Source organism: Eschrichtius robustus, chromosome 14 (assembly GCF_028021215.1).
Source record: "Eschrichtius robustus isolate mEscRob2 chromosome 14, mEscRob2.pri, whole genome shotgun sequence".
Lineage (NCBI taxonomy): Eukaryota > Metazoa > Chordata > Mammalia > Artiodactyla > Eschrichtiidae > Eschrichtius > Eschrichtius robustus.
Window position 1 is genome coordinate 80,741,962 of NC_090837.1, and position 20,562 is coordinate 80,762,523.

Sequence of the window (20,562 nt, forward strand, 5' to 3'; positions counted from 1 at the left end):
TTCACAGTCTGACTCTGATCTCCCAGCTTCCCTTCGCCCCTTCTGATGCCAAGCGGGCTACAGCTTGCCCATTTCATTTCAACTACGGCAGCCAAAAAAAGCACTGCCCCACCGTGCAGCGACAAGCAGTCTGTTTTGATATTAGTACCTCAGTATGAGCTAGCAGAGAGTCAGATGTCCCCAAACTATGTGCCCTCCCCTGAGGGACTCGGTCCCGGCCTTCCTTGGCCAGAGAGATGGTGAGCCTGCCACAAATCCTCAGCTTTGAAAGCGCCGGGGAAGGAAACGCACCATCCACGGGGCTCAGGCAGAAACGGCGAGGAGAGCCTCTTCTGGGGAGAGGATTCCTGCCCTCCAATTTAACACTTGTGTCTAACTGGAAATATTAACTCAGATTCTCTGCACTCCCTGCCAGCCAGCATTCAGCAGCGCAAACTGAATTATGTAAGGAAAGGAGTCCTTTTCTTACGTAATTAAATCTTAGTAGGGGCTCGTAAGTAAACATCAGATTTTCTTATTTTTCTTTCATAAAAGAAAGAGGTCGATGTGGGATTCAGAAGAATAGTTTTTTCCCCACTGATTCTCAGGGAGGGAGGAAGATGGTAATAAAATCCTCCCTTTCTCTCCCCCAAACACTGCTCTCTTTGCTAAATACACAGCATCTGACTTTAACCTGGTTTAACCCCTGAATGTGTCTGGAATGTGCTCATTCTCTCCAGCCTTAACGTATCATGTTTTTTAGGATTCCAATGAGGCAGCCTCAGGTGAGGAGACTTGATGTCTCGGCACTTCAGGAATCTGAGAGGAACCGAGGTATCTTTAATTTTTACAGGTGACTCAATTTTGGTTGTGACCAGAACTGAACATAAAGCTTTCACAAGCTTCAATGTACACATTTATGCATTCATTACACAGTGTTAAATCTAATTTGTTCTTTTTACTGTCACAGGAAGCACATGTTTAAAGCAATCTGTTTCCTCATGTGAATGCTTTCCTGTCTGTTTAAAAAAAATTGCGACACACTTTACCCTGAGTAACCAAGAGGTGATCATAAATATCCCTAAATAGCATTAAACAGATACGAAAGACATTAACACTTCCAGAATGCCAAAGTAGTATTAAAAAAAAGAATTCTAACAGACGCTCCTAGGTCAAAAAGTGAAATGTGTGTTTCCTGAAAAAACACTCATCAGAATCATAAATGAACTGTGGGGAGAAAAGTGAGGTGTTGCTGAATAACCCAGGATTCTCTTGGTGAGGAACTCGGCAACCCATTGCCAAAGGGCACTTGCCATAAAAAGCCAAAATGGAAATGGAAGTTTGATGAAAACCAATATCCTTTGTAATCCACAAGGTGGCAATGACTACAAATGAGGGGCAACTCTTCGAGGAAGAGGTCCAGCCAGAAGGGACCTTTCCTGAGGAACTTAACGCGGGGTCTGGTTTTGGTGTACATTGAAATTGGCTGGGAAGAGATATTTGTTGTGAAATGTATCGGTCATGCTCTCTCTCCTCCACCCCCTTTGGCAGATGTTTTTTTTTTTTCCCTTTAAATGCAAGAATTCATGAATCAGCCCTTGCAAAAACTGTTTTAGGTTTCCCACAGCTGACAAGCAAAAATACTTTTTTTCCCCTAATGAATTCAGCAATGGCATTGAGAAAAAACACATTACTAGGCAGCAAAGGCCAGAATCCCCCAATTCTTTGACTTTCCCTGAAAACGTCTGCTTAAATAACCCTGTTTAATGTTAGAAATGGACCTAAACAGTCCTAAACAAATCGAACTCTGTTTTACTTTAGAAGAGAAACAAACTGCCACACGCACCCACCTAGTCAAGGCATCTTCGTCTTGTCAGATGAAGTCAAAACCCCAGGCCTAACCGTCTCTTTTCATGGGTACCAGAGCCAGCCCTACAAAGGTAGACCCGCGCATCACTCGGGAGCCCCGCTTCTGGCCACTTACAGGATGACGCTGATAGAATACGAAATAAGAAGCATGTATCTCCTTATCACTTAGAGGCAGGGCTGATTTAGGCATAAACAAATGATTGGCAGAGAGAATCAAATTATGAGGACTCCGTCATCTTGGCCTGATGTCCTCTTCCAAAAGAAAAAAGATGGGGTACGCCCTTCCAACACAAACTTGGCTGAGCGATGAAGTCGGATGATTAAAAAGGCTGACTAGGTGTCTTGGACGGATGGAGATACTATTGTAAGGACAAAGAGATACAGAAAGTGCTCACGATATTTCTTAAGTTCAGAAAAAGCAAGTGGCCTCCCTTAGGTAGAATTTTTCTGAATGCACTTGAGACCCTGGTGTAAGTTTCTGCTCTGTTGCTAACAAGCTGCATGTTTTTCTCTAGTGGTTACTCTGTTACCGTTGCCAGTGCTTATCACAATTATCATTAGCTGTTAATTTCTAGATACCTACAATGCCTCAAGGCTATGCTAAGCACATTATATATATTTTTTGTAATTTATTTATCACAGTATCCTTAGGAGGTATGTATATTTTCCCCATTTTTCAGGGAAGTAGTCAAGGATAATTACATCATATGCCCAGAGCCAGGTAGCTAGTAAGTGGCATAGCCAACTAAAAACCCAAGTGATCAGATTCCATGCTCTTAACCACTAGATGATACTGTTTCTATTACAGAAATGCTGTTCTGGAATGTCTGGATTTTCTAAGGGATCTGCCTGGGCCAAAGTTGTGCTAGATTCTAACCAGTGACTTAGAGGTATTGAGGGTCATTCTACAGTGAGACGAAATTTCTGAATATTTAATTTATTCCATATCATCAAATACTTGCTAAATGAGCATCAGCCAGGCTGTCGAGAGCTTCTGGTCTACAAAGTGTCCCAAATAGCTACAGCCTCATGGTTAAGGACACAGAAAACCTTGAAGGCAGACTGCCGAGGTCACTATCCCAGCTCTGCCACTTACTAGCTGTGTCACCTCGGGCATGTTTCTTCACCTCTCTGTGTCTCCAGTCTTTTATGCGTGAATAAACAGTAGTACCCATCTCAATTGGACGGTGTAGGAATAAATGACTGAATAGATGCAAAGTGCTCAGTGTGTGATGCAGAATAAGCACTATGTTAAGGGTCTGTTAGTACACTAACATCAGCTCACTAAGCAGGCACTATTTCTATCTATTTTATAGACCACAAAATAGGTTTGTGACCTAACCAAGGCCACTGAGTGAGTAAGTAGAGGATATTAGACACTAGATTAGGAAGATCTCTTTATTTCTAATGGTGTTATCTGCACCCTACTCTACCACTTTTATTACTATATTCATTCACTGGAAATATATTTTGAAGTAATATGCAGAAGGCAGTGAGTGAGTTGAGTTTCTATGGGACAAAAAAAAGATGTATATAAAACAAGAAAGACCTTTACTCTCTTCAAGGCGGTTACAAGTGAGTAGGGGGATTCAGCATCTCCATAAGAAACCTAAAGGACAAAACATCCCCGTGTTACACTGGGTGTGATTTTATTTTTTTGAATGTACAACTTTCTCCAAAGGCCAGACCTGCTCTTTAAAATGCTAAGGCCAGTCCCCAAATTGGGATGTGCGTGACGCTACGTTGAATTGTTCAATGACACATGGCATGTCTGGCTTTTAGTTTAGTTGAAAAATATGCTTTGAATAAGTATAAATGAAGAAAGAAGTGAATGAATGAATGAATGAATGAATGAATGAAAGAACACTTCTAAAAATGCTTTTTTCCCCCTTCCACCTGGGTGTTTCCAGTTTATTATAGGGTTCCGCTTAACAGCTAGATTGTTGATGTAATTTATGAAAGGGAAAACAAAATAGCATTGTTTGTAAAATACTTACTTACTGGGGTTTGAATTTTGTAATTCCAACTATATCTGCCCATAATAAATATGCTTAATTCTGTCTTCTTCTGCCTAGCACTATCGACTAAGCTACAGATTATACGTGGCAACATCTTGCATACATTTAAAAATAAAATTCACATAAAGGTACTCTATGAGGAACCCACAGGTTTTGGTACTGAAATCTCACTCACGAAGCATATGCCTTACTATTAAGCATGACATAAGTGGCAGAACGTGTACCTTTTTATTATATAACAATACTTTCAAATACTACAACAGTTACAGAAATAGGCTTATTTTCCTATTTAGCTTCATGGTTGAAAACATTCAAACTGATTCAACAAGTCTTCATCACCAGGCCATGAATACTCTTCTAAAATCTCAGTTCCAGGAGAAATGAGACATGAATTAAGTACTGCTGCATCCTTAGACAAATTTTATTTTTATCTCCTCTGCTAACATCTCAAGCTATTAGACTTTCTTACCATAAAGCCCCAATTTTTATACTCCACTTATTATTGAATTATTTTGTACTTCAAATTCGTTTCATAATGAGCAAGCCAGAAAATATGATTGTACCCTGGGCTTATACACCTGAGCACCTGTGAAACAGCCGAATTCCCCAAACAGGGTTACTCGAAAACATTACCGCTAAGAATCAGCCACCTACTTGAAACTGCCTTCTCACAGCAGCTAATGACACAATGATAAACTGTGCCAATTGGTAGAATGAAAGCCATTACAATATTATTATAAGTATAATCCAGGAGGCACATTTAGAATGATATGGGCTGGCAGGGAGGAGGCCGCGGGAGAGAGTTAGAAACTCTGTCTCAGATGATATCAAAATAATTGTTCCAAAACGGCATTTTTCTAAAATCCCTAGACGGGAACAGCAAGTGGTGACAGTGACAGGTTTTGTACGTGCATGTAAGGCAGGTACCACAAGGGTAATTTTTCTGAGAAAATGTAAGTCTTTCTAATATGAGTCCATGTTTCACAAAGGAAATGCTTTTTCATCACCATGGCTGAAAACAATTGACAGAGGGGGCAACACACCAAAAAATTTTCTTTACACTTGGCTATGAAGGGGGCTGCATAAAAAAAGTTCCTATTCTTCTGTTGCACTGAACACTCAAAATAAATTGAGTGAAATGTAATCCACACACAGATCCTCCTCTGATTACTCTAGAAGTAAACGCTTATGGATCAAGTTTCAAGCCTAGCAGGATACTGATGATGAATTCCTCAGATGACAAAATTAGACTAGAAAGACAATAGTGGGTGCCCCTAAAGCACGGAAATGGAATCCTTAAAAGGTTCTGTTCAAAATCGAATTTGCACATTCTCTCGGAATTCAAATCGATGCTTCTCCTTGAAACTTAAAGCATCTTTATTTCCAACCCTGAAATTTTCCAAAATGCAGAATCTTCTGCACTACCTTCATTTCTCTGAAGAGGGAGTATAAGCTCTAGCAAAGCAGGAAACTCCTCAAATAGCTCTGCACCTATGCAACAGCTGTAACTAAAAAACAAACAAACAAACAAACAAAAAATCGGAATCATTCACATGCTGCTGTTCTGAGATAAAATACTGGAGTATTTAAAATTACAAACTTTGCACCGAGTTTTAGAAAAGCTCTCATTCCTTTTAAAATGAGCATGTTCGCGTATACACACATACACTGGGACAGTTGAGATCAAGGCTGAGAATTTCACGTTATTGCTTTGAAAGGCAACTTTATGTTCAGTTTAAGAATTCAGTGCAATTTATTAAAATAAAACAACACAGCAAGTGTCTGTCAACAGCCTGATAGAATCTAACCTGCCTTAAGAAAATAAAACTTTGCTATTTTTGAAGAAACTCTTCATGCCTTTCAGGATTATTGCTACGTGTTCATTCTGAGAGCATCTTATTTAAAGTCCTTGAAGTTCTATCTGACTTTGATTCATGACTTTCAAACAAAAAATTTAGAATTGCTTGGAAGCAAGAAGGCACACCTTGAAAAAGCAGAGTTGTCAGTAATCGGGGAAAAAAATGAGAAAATTTCGCAATGTTAGAAAATAAGATCTGTTTCAATCGATGAAATATTAAAAGTTTAAAATGATATTCAACCGAATATCAAGCCAAGCATCTCTATCATTCCACAAATACAAAATAAATGCACAGTTAAGCCAGACGCTGCAGAACAAGTTTTTATAATTTCAAAACACTCACAAGCCTGTCATAATTCTCTCTCTAGGTAAAGCAGCCTTATAGCAGCTTCTTAGTTTCTTAACAATTAAGCCACTCGGATGGAGCCCAAAACTTCACACCAAAATGTACTCTTCAGTAAAAGTGAGAAAATAAGGTTCAAAATAACAGTTCCCTGAAATGTATTTCTCCTTTCTCAACAAATGAGTCCAGTTTTACACTAAATGCTATTGTTCCGAAATTTCAACAGAAATCTTAGAGGGTGAAATATTGAAACCTTGGTTAAAAATAAAAGAACACATGGGGGTGGGAGGGGAGACACATCATTTGTACCACCTTAGAAGAGCTTGCTTAGTAGAATAATCAGACAAAGCTGGCTGAGAAGGCATCTCCATTGTGGAAAGAGCTAGGTGGTCATGTCTTGTTGGAGTGTTTCAGGCATACATCCTTTTCATTTGTAAATATAATCCCAGCAGAGCTCAGAAATACACAGACCTTTCACCCACAGTTAACTGAAGAGTTTTTCTTGTCCCTTATGTTTCTTCTCACTTTATATTTAAAATATACACACACCAGAAGACACCTTTTTAAGGGGAGCAGAATTGGATTTCAAGACAGGGAGGATAGTAGAAGAGAACCCTCATTATTCCAAAATTTGGAACAAAAAATATAGAAATCTTTTAGAAAACTCCTCAGAGATTCGAACGCCTAATGGATTAGGTGTTTATATTTGTATGAATTTTATATGCTTTTTGAAATATTTTTAATGGAATAAGAACCCCCAATGAAAACTTAAATATAGAGATTCTCCTATAACCAGCAATTTAAAAAAAACACCTTAACTTCTGTAACCTATAACTGCAGTGAACAGGAAAAGATTGGTTAAGGTACATGCTAAACTTCTGAAGCCTTTGGTTTAGTGACTTCAGTATTAACTGAACAAAAAAAATAAATACTTTCTTTGTGATGAATATTTTCTCGACTTTCAAGGTTTTCCCCAATGTCATGTTACATATTCCGTGTGAATTCTGTGAATAATTCTTTTGCCCTATTTGGGATGATTTAATTGCATTATCCTTCACCTTCTTTCTGCCTATACATTTTCATGACAAGCATAATTTTAATATCCACACTTCATATTTCAATATCACTCATTAGAAAATGGGCACACTATGTTTAAAGTTAACTATTGTGAGCTATCCTAACATTTTAATGTAAACACCTACAGTTAAACTTTTTCACAAAGTATCTACTTCTCTAGGAATGAACTTTGAAGAGGCCCCTCCTTTTATAGCTTATCTCACAATTGGCTTCTTCTAGACTTTTCTACACAGGATGGAGCCCAGGTGGCTGACACCTACTTCACTTTAGAATCAACATAAATTTTATTTTAGCAAAAGTTGTATTATCACTCAAGTTAAAACTTTGTTCTCATGAAAAAGCATCACTATGATTTCCTTAAGATCAATTTCAAAAGTGATGGGGGAAATTAGGTATTTTAAGTACTGAGTTTTTCAATCATATAAAATTTCTGGGCTTCTAATAAGATAAAAAAAAAAACAATTACCAACTTCTCTTTTAAATTGTTTGTGATTTCTTCAAGCATTTGAGAAAAAAACCTGTTTTTCTAAAAACAGCTGAGGGTATAACCTCAACATCATGTTTGTAACCTTCAAATATGAAGGTGCTTATATAATGGAAAATACAGAGAACAGTTAATGCTGTCAGCATTATCCAACTTTGCCTGATATTCCTAAAAATCTCTTCTGTGAAAAAATGTCTCATCCAGACTTCAAGATTTTATTTTATTTAAAAATTCTTTCCTTAAAAAACTGGTTAACCCAGTATCTCATACACATTGAGTTTTTATTTTTCGAGTCTACCTAATGATTAACTCATATCTCAAATTTTCTTGGAGGGTCCAAATCTTATTTTAGATTCTTTAAGATAGTTGAGATTGTTTTCCTTAAAATTCATGTGTTCAAAATTATCTCTGACCACTTAATACAAAGCTTGTTAGATCTTCCTGAATTTAAAGGCAAAAATCAAACCAAAAAACAACTGCAATTTAACATAGACTTTCTTAAAAAGTGCAGTTTGAAAAAAAGATAGCCTGTAATAAGAAAAGTCATAGACTATTTCTAAAGATAAAACTTCATATTTCCAGAGAATTCTGAAGTTTCAGGGATTCTAACTGGGGATCTTAGTGAGACTGTCACTGAAGTTTCAAAATTGAATTAGAAGTGGAGACAAATTCCACCAATGTTTGAAGTAGAATGGTTGTAGTTGTTAATAGTTTCTGGTTAAATGTATATCATTTTGAAACATTCCAAACTATAAGAAGATGAAGATTTTATGTGTTTACATATTGGTGGGCACACTAAAGTTTCTGAAAGACAATGTCTTTTGTTTCTGTGTTTTTTCTGTGTGTTTGGAAGAAATATTTTAAAACGGCACCACATTAAAAAAAATTCTTTTTTTGCTTTCTAGATGTTAATGCTTCCATGTTAATTTCTAAGAATCATGGACATTTTGTCAAAAAATGTGATTTAACGCGGTATAATTTTCTCTGCACTAACTCATGATTCAATACGTATGACAATTAGGCTATACAAAGATAGGAAATTTGCTGGACAGAGCAGTAAAGCTGAAAGCTATTAAGTTCAAGATGATGTATGGTTTCAAAAAGAAAAAAAACAACATGTAGAAATCGAACAAAGAAGTTCACGTGCAGATGCAAGAAATTAGATAGGCAAGATAAATCCTCGCATCCACACACACAAAAAAAGAACCACAAACAAAAAAAACAAAGCTGTATTGTTAAAGTCCTATCAAAAGATGAGGGCTATAAGACATTGAGATGTGGCTGAAAAGAGTAACATGCTAAAATGGGAAGAGAGAGCACAAAAATGTTCCCCAGTACTAAGCAAGGCTCCTGTGGGCAATTAGATAGTTGTCAATTTCACACAGCCTTTCCTTTAAAAAAACATCACCCCAGCCCTAACTACAGGCCTCTGCTCTCCAAGGGGACAGACTCCCTTCCCTCCACTGCGCCTGTGCACTGCGACCCTGCAGGCTGGTTCTTCCGCCACCCTATCACTGTCATGCTTCCACAGTGACTCGAGGTCTCTAGATGCTGTGCACAGTACAAACACATTCAAGGATCCTGCCAGATCCATGGCACAATGTTGGGCCAGGCTTATGTTTTCTCTCTCCCACAGATGCTGCGGTTATTTTCAAAAACAGGGCCAGTCCAGCCCCTCACTCTCCCAATTTCCTGCAAAGATCCAGCCTAATGGCAGCAAGAGAAGTCCAGTCTCTGCCCCCTAGTCGTGCCATAAATAATATCTGATTACAGATGTTACCGTTTAAATTTTCTTCCTTTATGTTAAGGAAGAGAAAGGGCCCATTTCGAAAAGAAGAAGAAAAAAAAGTGAGTTGACAGAACAGATTGTGACAGATTTATTACTATTTATCATGGTAAATATGTATTGAAGAAAACGTATAAATGTCTTTATCTAGTCATAATCACTCCAAAAGAAACCTTTTATTATCCCCAATTTTTTATTTGTCATAAAAATATTCATACATATTGAAGTAAGTTTTAGAAGTAGCTCTTATGGGATAAAAATTATTTGAGCTTAAAAACAGGACTAAGCATGGCAGAGGTCTAAATATACAAAAATATAGATCTACTGGGGCAAAAGTGTTACAGTATCTAATACAGATCATCTCTTTAGATCAAATTGAAATATATATTTTGTGCAGTGATAAGGCATGTGGATTTTGTTATCAGTAATAAGCAATCCAATTCATATAACAAAGCAACATAAACTAAGTTAAACTGCTATTAAAAGAGAGCTGAGATTTGTTTAAGTAATGACAATAAATAGAAGATTGGATTCTAAAATCAACCAAACTAACTTCTTCTTGCTTAAAACAAACAAACAAAAAACAAAACAAACAAAAGAATAACAAGGATAAAATTTCCATTTCAACTGAGTTTTCCTCCTTATCTTTCAAAAAAGCGTTCCTTATGGACCAAAATACCAAAATTTTCCTTAAGGACAATTAAAACGTTCAGCCAACATAAATTCTCAAAGGAGAGGAAACCCTAAGCTGACCACCAAAAGCCAAAAATTAAATAATACAAATTACATTTCCAATTCCTGATTTACTGGGAAGAAAGGAAAGATACTTTTATACTTCTGAACATTTGACAACGTATCAGCAACACATAACTGTCTTAACAGCAAAGGAAAAAACTATACCAGTGAAATTTTCTATAGTGGCCAGTTAGCTCTACAGAAATACTTAAAGATTTACAATGAATTATGAGAAATTGCTGTTGACAATGATTAAATGCATAGATAATATCTACTGTCACACCAAAGCACTCCTTAGAAACTGTGCAAATTTCTGCATAATTTTAGCACTGGAAAAAATAAACTAAGTTTATTTGAATATGAGGCATAAACAGTGTACTATAGCTTTAAGTTTTGCATGGCTTTTATAGCAAAGAGCTATTCCATCATTTTAGAACATTCAAAGGTCCACTTATTGTATTTAATACTGTCCGTATTAGGTTCAGGCATGTTTAAAATGTAAACAGCTGTGAGGACTATATCATTTGAAGTTGTTATAAAAGCTATTAAAAGCTAAAGTTTCATCTACATTAAATCTACCACAAATTTCAAGCTTAAAATATGCTTATAAAAACCTACAGGGATATTAGCCAATTTCAAGACGACACAGAAATTCAAAGAATAAACCACTCAGTATGTTTTTAAATGACTTATTGGTAGTCCAAAGCGACTATTTCATACACCATTGGCAGTTTTATTTACACAATATTTTTATATATTTATGGATAATTTTGTGACGCTTCTTCAACATTACCGAGTCTATGATAATCAGCATACAAAATTTGTTTTTTCTCCCTGATAAGACTTATTCTGATATATTCGCTTAATAATTTTTTGGATGCACTGAACTGAAATCAAGTCAAACACACAGGTGTTTGGGTTAATCTAATCTCAGCACATTTGCAAAACCTATTATTCTTCTAATTTATTAAAAATGAAATAAAACTAATATGCGAACACTGATTGGTAATATTATTTTCAGAAATCTAATTTTATTTTAGAGTACAAGAACTCATAAGGCTCATTAGCATTCTTTTCAATGAATACTAGTGCCCTACAGAACACAGAATTAAATTAAAACTATATATATATATATATATATATATATAAATATATCATAGGAAGGAAGGAAGAACAAAAAAAAGGAGAAAGTAAGCAGGAGACAAGAAAAGAGAAACTCATATTTTTATTCTACATAAGGGGGAAATTTCTAGAAACAGACCAGTTCTAAACAAAATTAAATTATCTAGGAGCTCGAATTCGAAAATATATATATATATGGATTGAAAATAAGATATCATGTATTTAACTATGATTACAACCAACTTTTGCTATGTTGGCAACTGGAGAGACCGCAGCAACCCCTGCTTATAGCACCAGGTATTAAAAAGACCCAGAATGCCTTTGGTTCCAGCTGGATTCTTCTAGTTGCCACCTGGTATTCCAGACACAAATGGCTACTGATGCAGCTACCTTTGCAGCCTTTATTCAGTCCCCTCTCTAGAAAATAGAGACATTCTCCCTGCACTCTGGGCTGAAACCCATGTAAATTTTCCCTAAATCCTCTCCACAAATCTCCTTTCGCATGCAAATCCATAAATCATCATAATACCGACAAAGAATTTAACCAACACGTGAAACTAATACTCATTCTCCTGAAAGCTCTGTGCAGGTAAAACTCCTCGAACTTCAGGCACCTTTTCAAGGCTCTCTTCAGAGCTTAACCAGCTGAGTATCAACACACCCACCCGGTCTTCCAGGATATGCAATTAATCACTCCAACGTGGGTCAGGTGGCTGGAGGTGCAGGGCATTCCCACCTCGGCCACATTCTAGATAAACACACCACTCTGGCGGATGGAACCTCATTTACTCCTATCTCCTTGGCATCAATACAAAGCAGAACAAAATAAACAGTATACAAAGCAGAAACAAGCAGTACTTACTGAAGATGGCAAACCTGGAGGAACTTTTCGAACTTTCTTTGTCTGAACCTCTGAAAGAAAATGAGGATGTTGTGAGGCCCCCTGCATGCCCATTCTCCTAACTAAAAGAGATTCTACCACGAAGCCATTTAGATCCGACCAGATTTTCTCAAATCGTGACTTTAGCAAAATGTCGGTACCGCTATCATCTTTTCTTCTGGCAGAAATCAAATCCTGCCTCTTTCATAAAAATGAAGAGATTTAACTTTTTAATGCTCTGCTTTTTCAAAGAGGTTCCTTAGATGGGCGGCCAAGAGAAAACAAGAAATAAGCATACACCAAAATAGTTCTCCTGCTACTATAAGTTAACATACCCACCCAACGTATTACTGGGGTGGGGTGGTGGGAGAGTCATGAGCCCGACAGTTGAGCATAATTTTATGGTTTTTTAGGGGTGTGGGGTGAGGATAGTTTGAGAGGATGATATTAAGAAAGAAAGAAAAAGAAGAAAAAGCTACTAATAATCAACTCAGGCATTCAAACAGAGGAATACCTTACCCAGGGCACTACTGTGAAGAGGCCTCCTTCGGGGGTTATTGCTAGAATACTGATAATACTGGGAACCAGGTTTGGTGGGCGAAAGGGTTCCTGGGTTGCCCATATCCATGTCACCTCCAAGGAGACTCTGCTAAAAGGTTAAAAAGGAAAAACAAACATATAAGGTTAAGTTTTTACATTTGCCACCCTCCCCAACTGTTTGTTAGTACTTAAACCAATGCAATAAAGGAAACAGCATCTGCTAAGCTTGAAACAATTAAAACCCAACATGACAGAAAGCGAAAGAAAAGCCCTCTAAGAAGCTATCCCAAAGTTTGTGAATTTTTAGTTCTTTACTTTGGAGAGGAAGGTAGGCAGTGATGTTCATTAAATGAGATTTTCATCTTTTAAGACGACTAACATTTTCATCTTATAAGTAAAGGGCATTTATGCAAGGCTAATATTTTCTTTATCTAGAAATAGGCTTATATCTGGGAACTAGTCATGCCCTTCCCTTAACAAGAACCAGGGAGAATCTGATTTTTCGAATGCACACAATTTCCCCCTGCTGCTCACACTGGGGGAGAGTGTAGATGCTCATTTCAGCTGGGAACTCTGCCTCTCTGCATGACCCTCCACGAATTCACACAGCACCCCCAGAACAGAAAATGCCAACTGAACCAGGAGGAAATTCAAATCCTCAAACTGACTCCCAGAATTATAGAAATAGTAGGCATTCTAAGCTAACAGGAACACATTAAAGGACTTCAGAATGCCCTCTTGAGGACTATCAGAAACTAAAACACATCCCCACAAATGAAACATTTACCTGAACACTAGAAAACTTTCCCAAATATCACTAACTTATCATGGCGTGACAAATCACTGAACTTTCGAAAATGATGACATACGAAAAATTATATAATAATATCACAGTCTCTAAAAGCTACACAGAAACTTACCCATAATATATAAATCGCCTGATTATACTCTGCATTGAACACATTGTTCTTTTAATTATTCTGATATGCAAGAAAACCAGTGTAGATACTACCATTTATATTCAGAACAAATTTACTATTTAATAAAGAAATTTTAAAATTAAGTACTAAAAATCTAACTTTATCGTTACTTGTAATCAACTTTTACTGACTGAACTAATTACTGTCCTTGATAAAGTACAGAATGTGTTTTCCCTAATCTAAATTCTAATCACCATGTCACTCACAACAGACTTAGGGATGCTTCACTAACACACTATTCACATGCAAAATACTCTAAATAGGCCAATTATGACTCTGCCCCTGTTCCCTGGTTAACCCGCTGAGAACTGAAAAATTTCACAAGGCAGTCACCAACTAAAACAAAGGGTCCTTGTTTTAAATTAAGACAGTCTTTTTGATTCCTAAATAGCTCAACAAAGTGGCATGTCTTCTAGTGAAAGCAGTTGGTCAAATATGACCCATAAGCTGGAAAATCAAAAATTCAAACCTCCCCTTTCCACCGCCATATAGCTAAATATCATAAAGAGAACCTCTCTATTCCGAGGGGTTTTTGTGAGGGCTGGATGAGTCATATATAAAGGACTAATCAGCTACTGACAAGCTTGCCTTCACTGCTTCCAGTTTAAGACTTTTCCAAGGGACACATAATAAACATTACTTTAAAATAAAACTTCGAGGATGAGATTTTAGGATGGAAGGACATTTTGAGTATCAACTCATTTTGAATATCTTAATATTTACCAAATACCTGATACAACCAGATCATTTACCAGACAAAAATCTGACATCCGAATATTCAATTACTGCCTCTTCCGAATTTAGGAAAGATAACAAAATGCAAGGCAATGACAAACTAAAATAGAGAGTTCTTTAAAATAGTTCTCTATAAATCAGGAATCCAACAGTATAACATCAAATGATTTCTTTCTCACTTTAGGAGTGGCATTTAAAAATTTTAGAATCTCAACCTGAAATTTCGCTCTTGGTAAATCTTACTGACAGTCTGTTTACTTAAGTCCAAGTTTTCTTTGCAATTTCCATCAATAAAGCCATGAATGATTTAAATCACAACCTCTTTACAGTTTGGGAAATCTACAAATGAGCCTTCATTTCATTGGAAAGAGGAGTTTGAAAATGATATTATTGATAACTCCGTAGTTTAGACATTACCCCTATTTCTGCAATTTTCTTTTTCTAAAATTATACAAAATATTCCAAAAAGGGCTGAGCGGATAGGTCGAAGTGCTTGCCTGTCTTTTTAATGAGCTTAACCATTGCTTAATTCTCGTTGGTCCTGGTGGCAAAGGTTTTCCCTCCCAAGAAAGTAGATGCATTCAATAGGTCAACATAAAAACAAACAGGCTTGCTGTACTGTGTTTGAGCAGCATTCACAATAGAGCTGTGAAACATATAAAATGATAACTAGATAGCTAACTGGCTGTGGCTGACCTTATTGCTGTTAATTTTAAAGAAAGTCATTTCATGGGCCAGTTGTAAATAAATCACGCATCCAACTCTTACATGACATGAACTATGTATAGTGACACAGGACTCAGAGCAGATAGCACTTACAAACATTTAGTGGCTTGCGCTGATCTTTCTTTCTTTCTTTTTTTTTTTTTTGGACAAAGCACATTCCTGTTTTTTTCTTTTTAGATCTGTTTGTTCCTTTTTCTCTTTTACTCAGACAATAGAATCATTCTTCTAAAGCATACCAAAATAAGCATTTCCTCACACTTAAGGGAGGCTCTAATCACCCCCCTAGGGAAAATTAAGATAAAAATATATGAGTTCCTATTGTAGAATACATTTGTAAATGAACAATGACCATTTACTATTGTCTGGCCTTTACATCACGCACTTAACTCTCTTCAGCTATGAGAAAGATAAAAAAATTTTTTCCACTGGCTGAAAACCTGAGTTTATGAATTTTAAAAAGTTAATGCCATTCAATTTACTAAGGTAAATTAAATATTGCACAAAATAGATATGGCATTCATTTATATACGAATTTACCTACATGTATATATACATATTTATATGCACACGTATATATGTATATACATATATACATACATATCTGAAGACAAATTTATACTTAGTAAAAGTTAAGTGCAAAAGCTAAAGTCTACTTTCAAAATGGGCAACTTTGCCTTAAATAGGATTATAAAGGTTTTCGGGTTTTCACATTGTGCAAGTTCATGCTCTGCGGTTATGCTGGGTCCCAGTAGAGAGCTGCCTTAGCCTGCCAGGAAACACTGGAAGCAAGATGTGGCATCTCGCAGAGCTAACCTGTAAATCTTAAAGCCAGAGTTTAGCATTTTGTTTAACTGCCTGCAACGTGATGCGCCGATCTCTTCCCCTTATTCGCTCCTTATTTTCTTCCAAAGACCAACCATTTTGACTTAAAATACCCTAACCAAAGAATAAAATATACTGACTTTGTCAACTCGATTTAAACATTTGGGGGTCCACCCTCTGCAATCAATTCTTCAGCAAAGGCCCAGTCCCAACATAGCCACTCAAATGCCAAATGCAGCCATTCTGTAAGGGGCCCTTTCAATGAAACGTTTTGTTTCACATCAGATCTGGGTCTCAGACTATCTTTCTAACACATTCTCAACGCTGCTCCCTATTGCTTTTGTGGGGAGCTTTTTTAACATCCTTGATCAACCATCAAACTTTACTTATGCAACCAAGAATGCAAACCATGAATTAAACTTGGGTAACAGAAAAGCAGCATCTCTCTCCAATTAGATTTATAACTGAATGGTAATCAAAAATAGAACTAACTGCTTCAAGCTTAAACGATCAACTTTTTTCTTGTTAAACTAAAATCATCTTGCGCTGAACTATTATTTCATTTCAGTCAGCACTTTAAATGTAATGGGTGGGTGGTACATTTCTAAAAAGGAAGATTATATTTACCCTTAATTACAGATATGAGTGAGATCAGAATACGATGAATGCTGCTTTTTGGCTTATAATTAATTCACCTAATAGGTGGATGACCTTGAATTTCAGAGTTGGAATCTGGGAGAGAGAAAAAAAAAAAAAGAAGTCCGGGGCGGGCGGGGGTGGGGGTGGGGGTGGGGAATCTCTGGGGAAAATCAAACGTGACCCTGGTTTCTTAGGGTTTTCTCTGATTTTGCGTCACTCCCATTACGTTGTGATCCGATATCAGACACAACATCTTGGGGGGATGTTGGAGAACAGAAAAGCAGTCTCAGATGAAACCAGATTAAGCTCCTTTTCTGAACTATTGCCAAATGCTTGTGAGTCTAATTCATGTTTGGGTATTCTAGTACTCACACAGCTGCAATTCCATTCTTTCATCACAAACCTAAGTAATGTATAGTGGCTTTGTATAGCGAACTGACTCTTTATAGCCAGGAATTTTACAAGGTTTTCTGTTAATATGGAAATAAAATTCTGAACCACTCTAAAACTTACAAATGCAGGATATATGTAGAGCGATCTAATAGACTGCAGTGCCAAATGCAAAATATACATTGAGAAAAATTATAAATTAGATTTGTTTAAAAAACTTAATTCACAACCGAGGTCATTTTTACATAGTTAATTCTGCACAGAATTGGGTTTTCAAAGACACTGCTGAATAAGATTCCTAACAGCCATGGGGAAGTTTTTGCAAATCCCTGTCGAAAAGCTGCTGCTGAATTTGCCATTTTGACCACAGAAGGGCCATTGCTGACTTACTATAGTAGCAGGAGGGGGTGATAATTTTGCTGCTGTTGGCACTTACTCTGCAACCCAGAAGATATCTCGCACCAAAGGGCAATGAAGAACACAGTATTTCCACCTGTCCGCTTTTGAACTTCAAAGCTCAAAACTGAAGGTCAGTCTCTGGACACTCTTTATTCCTGATACCTGAAGGTCCAGGAATATACCTTTATAGTTTATTTTGATTTGGTCTTATGCTTCAACAAAAGAGGACTCGGGAAACTTAGAAAGATAAGATGGCAAGGATAACTTTCGTAATCAGGGACTTAAAAGATTGCTGTTATACTGGAGAGAAATGCAAATTATTGAAATTATCCTTTAGCAACGATTTTCTTTTAAGGACTCTGGTCAACGTCTGTCATTTCTACTTTAAAAGTATAATGCGAATTGTAACAAGTCAGAAGTTGAATCCAAACCTTTTAAGGTAAGATGGAGAGCTTTGAGGTCGGACAGAAAGGTCGAACTCTAGCTCAGAGGCATACGAGAAATGTGAGTGGCAGCTGGTTATGCAATTGCTCTAAACCATATTGTCCTCCTCTGTAAGAAGGGAATAAGAAAAGCTCTATCACAGAGTTATCAGGAGCAGATGAAACAACATATGTACAATGTCCAGCAGAGCTGGAGTCCAGCACACACTCTCCTTCCTCCAATTCATGGCCCCATATTATGATCCGCTGATTATTATTTAAAAGATTCCTCAAAAGTTGTGAATGTCAGTTAGATCCCCTACACCACCTTCAAATGAAAAGTATATACTGAGATAATAATTTTGAAAAGTCACTAGGAAAGAACTGAAAAAGAGTTAAATATGGCAGTCTATATAAACAGTGGTGACAGCCTCATGGCCTAGAGCTACACTGGCAAGAAGAAATGGCTAGTTTTCTTCCATGCTTAATAAAAAACTGGCCAACAATCAATCTCTATAATTTCAGCTTAAGTGGCCATTTTCCTGGAACTGCCACAAGGATTACATCAACGGCTCATTTCATTTTGCTCTTTTGCAAGCATGAGCAAACTGCTACGGTTAATTCAACTATACGTGAGATCAAAACTAGTCACAGTTAACCAACTGGGTATGCAAAAATAAGAAATGCATTATATTTGATAGAATTTGATCAATCATGTGATGTTAAATAAATTCAAATTCTTACTAGTACATTAGCCACTGAAAAATGACATCAAATAAAGTTCAATTTTGTTTTTCCCTTTGCAAGGCCAATTATAGGCACTGAATGGCCATTATGTGGTATTTTTCAAGTACAATTTAAAAAAAAAAACTTTGCTTCCCCCACGACATCACAAAAAATAAATGCACTTCACAGTTTTGGTTGGAAATTCGCATAACTCCTAAAGAATTCAATTGACCTTGAACAAAATTATTCATTTTAGTAGTGATTGTATTTCACCATACATTCAAAAATTCAAATATATTGTCTTTTCCTATGAAGACACACAACACCTTATATTTAAATGTTATAATGTGATGCAAAGGTTGTCATGGTAACTATACTTAATGTATAACACAGTAATAGTCAGGTAAAAACTCATGCATTTTGGTATGGAAATTACAACTGCCCAAGGGTTGACAAGATTTATGCATTCACCTGTTTGACTACCTCTCAAATTAAAAAAAAATACATTATTTATTGTATACAATAAAGTGAGGAGGTCTTTCCTTGGTTTCTGAAAATCCATTCTGGAATCCCAGGTCATCTATTACATATTCAAAGGAGGATTGCATTTGTTAGTGAGAAGGTAGAAATTTAGCAAAAAGGAAACACAAAAGCAAAGAGTAACCTACAGCATAAGTGGATTTGAAGAAATCTTATATACACAATATAGAATTTAAGATAACTACCTGCTTTTCAGTTTATGCACCTTCTCAATTCAGGAAGTTTATTTAATATATAACCTGGTAAGTATGCTGTAATCACTACTTGCCTTAAAATGTTTCTCTTCAGCAATTTTGTTCCGAAGTGAAAACAGAACAAATTTGAATAAGACCTGTTAACATACTAGGGAATGAGCACCACTTCTCCTATAAATATAAACATGTGGCTATATTAAATGTGCTGAAAAGTATATTTGGCCAGGTTGCTATTTTAGTAAAATAAAGGAAGAGTGAACTGTCACATGTCATTCTTCTTCATATGGGTGGGAGAGGTTCCACTTCAAGGTTGTTATAAATACCTTTCCCTCTAAGCAAGAATCTATAAAACCCATTTTCATGTAGAGACTCTTTTTCTGGAGGACAGGGGCCAGAATTTCATTCATCCTGCTTACTAATCAGCAACTCAAACAGGTGCTCATATAAAGTCGAAGAGCCAACGGTATGAGATTTACTAAAATAAGGTATCCTGATAAGTATCTGAACTTGTACATAAGATGACAGCCTACCGCGTGACATGAGGAAATGGAGGTTATCTGGAGAAGCAGCAAATACATAATGAAATCTTTGAATCATCGTGAAATTAAGTCCGGACTACCCTTCCAGAGCGACACATGGCCTCCTGCTTCAAGAGGTCTGCGCTCAGTGAGCATTAACAGTTTCCCCCCTAAAGTTCTCTTTCAGGAATATGTGGCATGAAGGCCAAATTAGTTTATGTGGTAGTTAACGAGGCAAAGACTTATCCATATCTTAAGTTCCCACTGAGCCTCGTACTGAGATCTGCCATGGCAACAGCTCACTAAATATTGAAATGATACAGAAGAACCGTTGCTATTGATCAAGTTGAGGACTTAAATAACTATTCTGGGTTTTGTTTTGTTGTTTTAGGATAAATCTATTCCATTAGTCATTCCTACTACTGTTGCTGCTAATAATAATAATAATAATAATAATAATAATAATAATAATAATAACAGTAGTAGTAGTAGAGGGGAGGGAAAAATTAGGAGTTTGTGATTAACAGATACACACTACTATATATAAAATAGATAAACAACAAGGACCTACTCTACAGCACCGGGAACTATATTCAATATCCTGTAATAGCCTGTAATGGAAAAGAATCTGAAAAAGAATATATATATATATATATATATATATATATATATATATATATATATATATATATATATATATCTGAATCACTTTGCTGTACATGTGAAATGAATACAACATTGTAAATCAACTATACTTCACTAAAAAGTTGTTTTGAAAAG

At 36.5% G+C, this 20,562-nt stretch overlaps 1 protein-coding gene across 19 annotated transcripts in view; it reads right to left on the bottom strand.

Annotated features, from left to right (window-relative positions):
- The window catches only part of TCF4 (transcription factor 4), a 353,245-nt gene that overhangs the window by 113,075 nt on the left and 219,608 nt on the right, over nucleotides 1–20,562 (bottom strand). For 13 of the 19 annotated variants that reach the window (XM_068562349.1, XM_068562347.1, XM_068562343.1 and 10 more), the window contains 2 exons: nucleotides 12,671–12,800; nucleotides 12,134–12,183 (listed from right to left, as the gene is read on the bottom strand). In XM_068562349.1, coding sequence (XP_068418450.1) covers nucleotides 12,134–12,183; nucleotides 12,671–12,800 — 180 coding nt within the window. Of the gene's footprint in view, nucleotides 1–12,133; nucleotides 12,184–12,670; nucleotides 12,801–17,813; nucleotides 17,935–20,562 lie in introns of those variants that run through there. The other 6 variants (XM_068562364.1, XM_068562346.1, XM_068562342.1 and 3 more) reach the window with 2 other exon arrangements.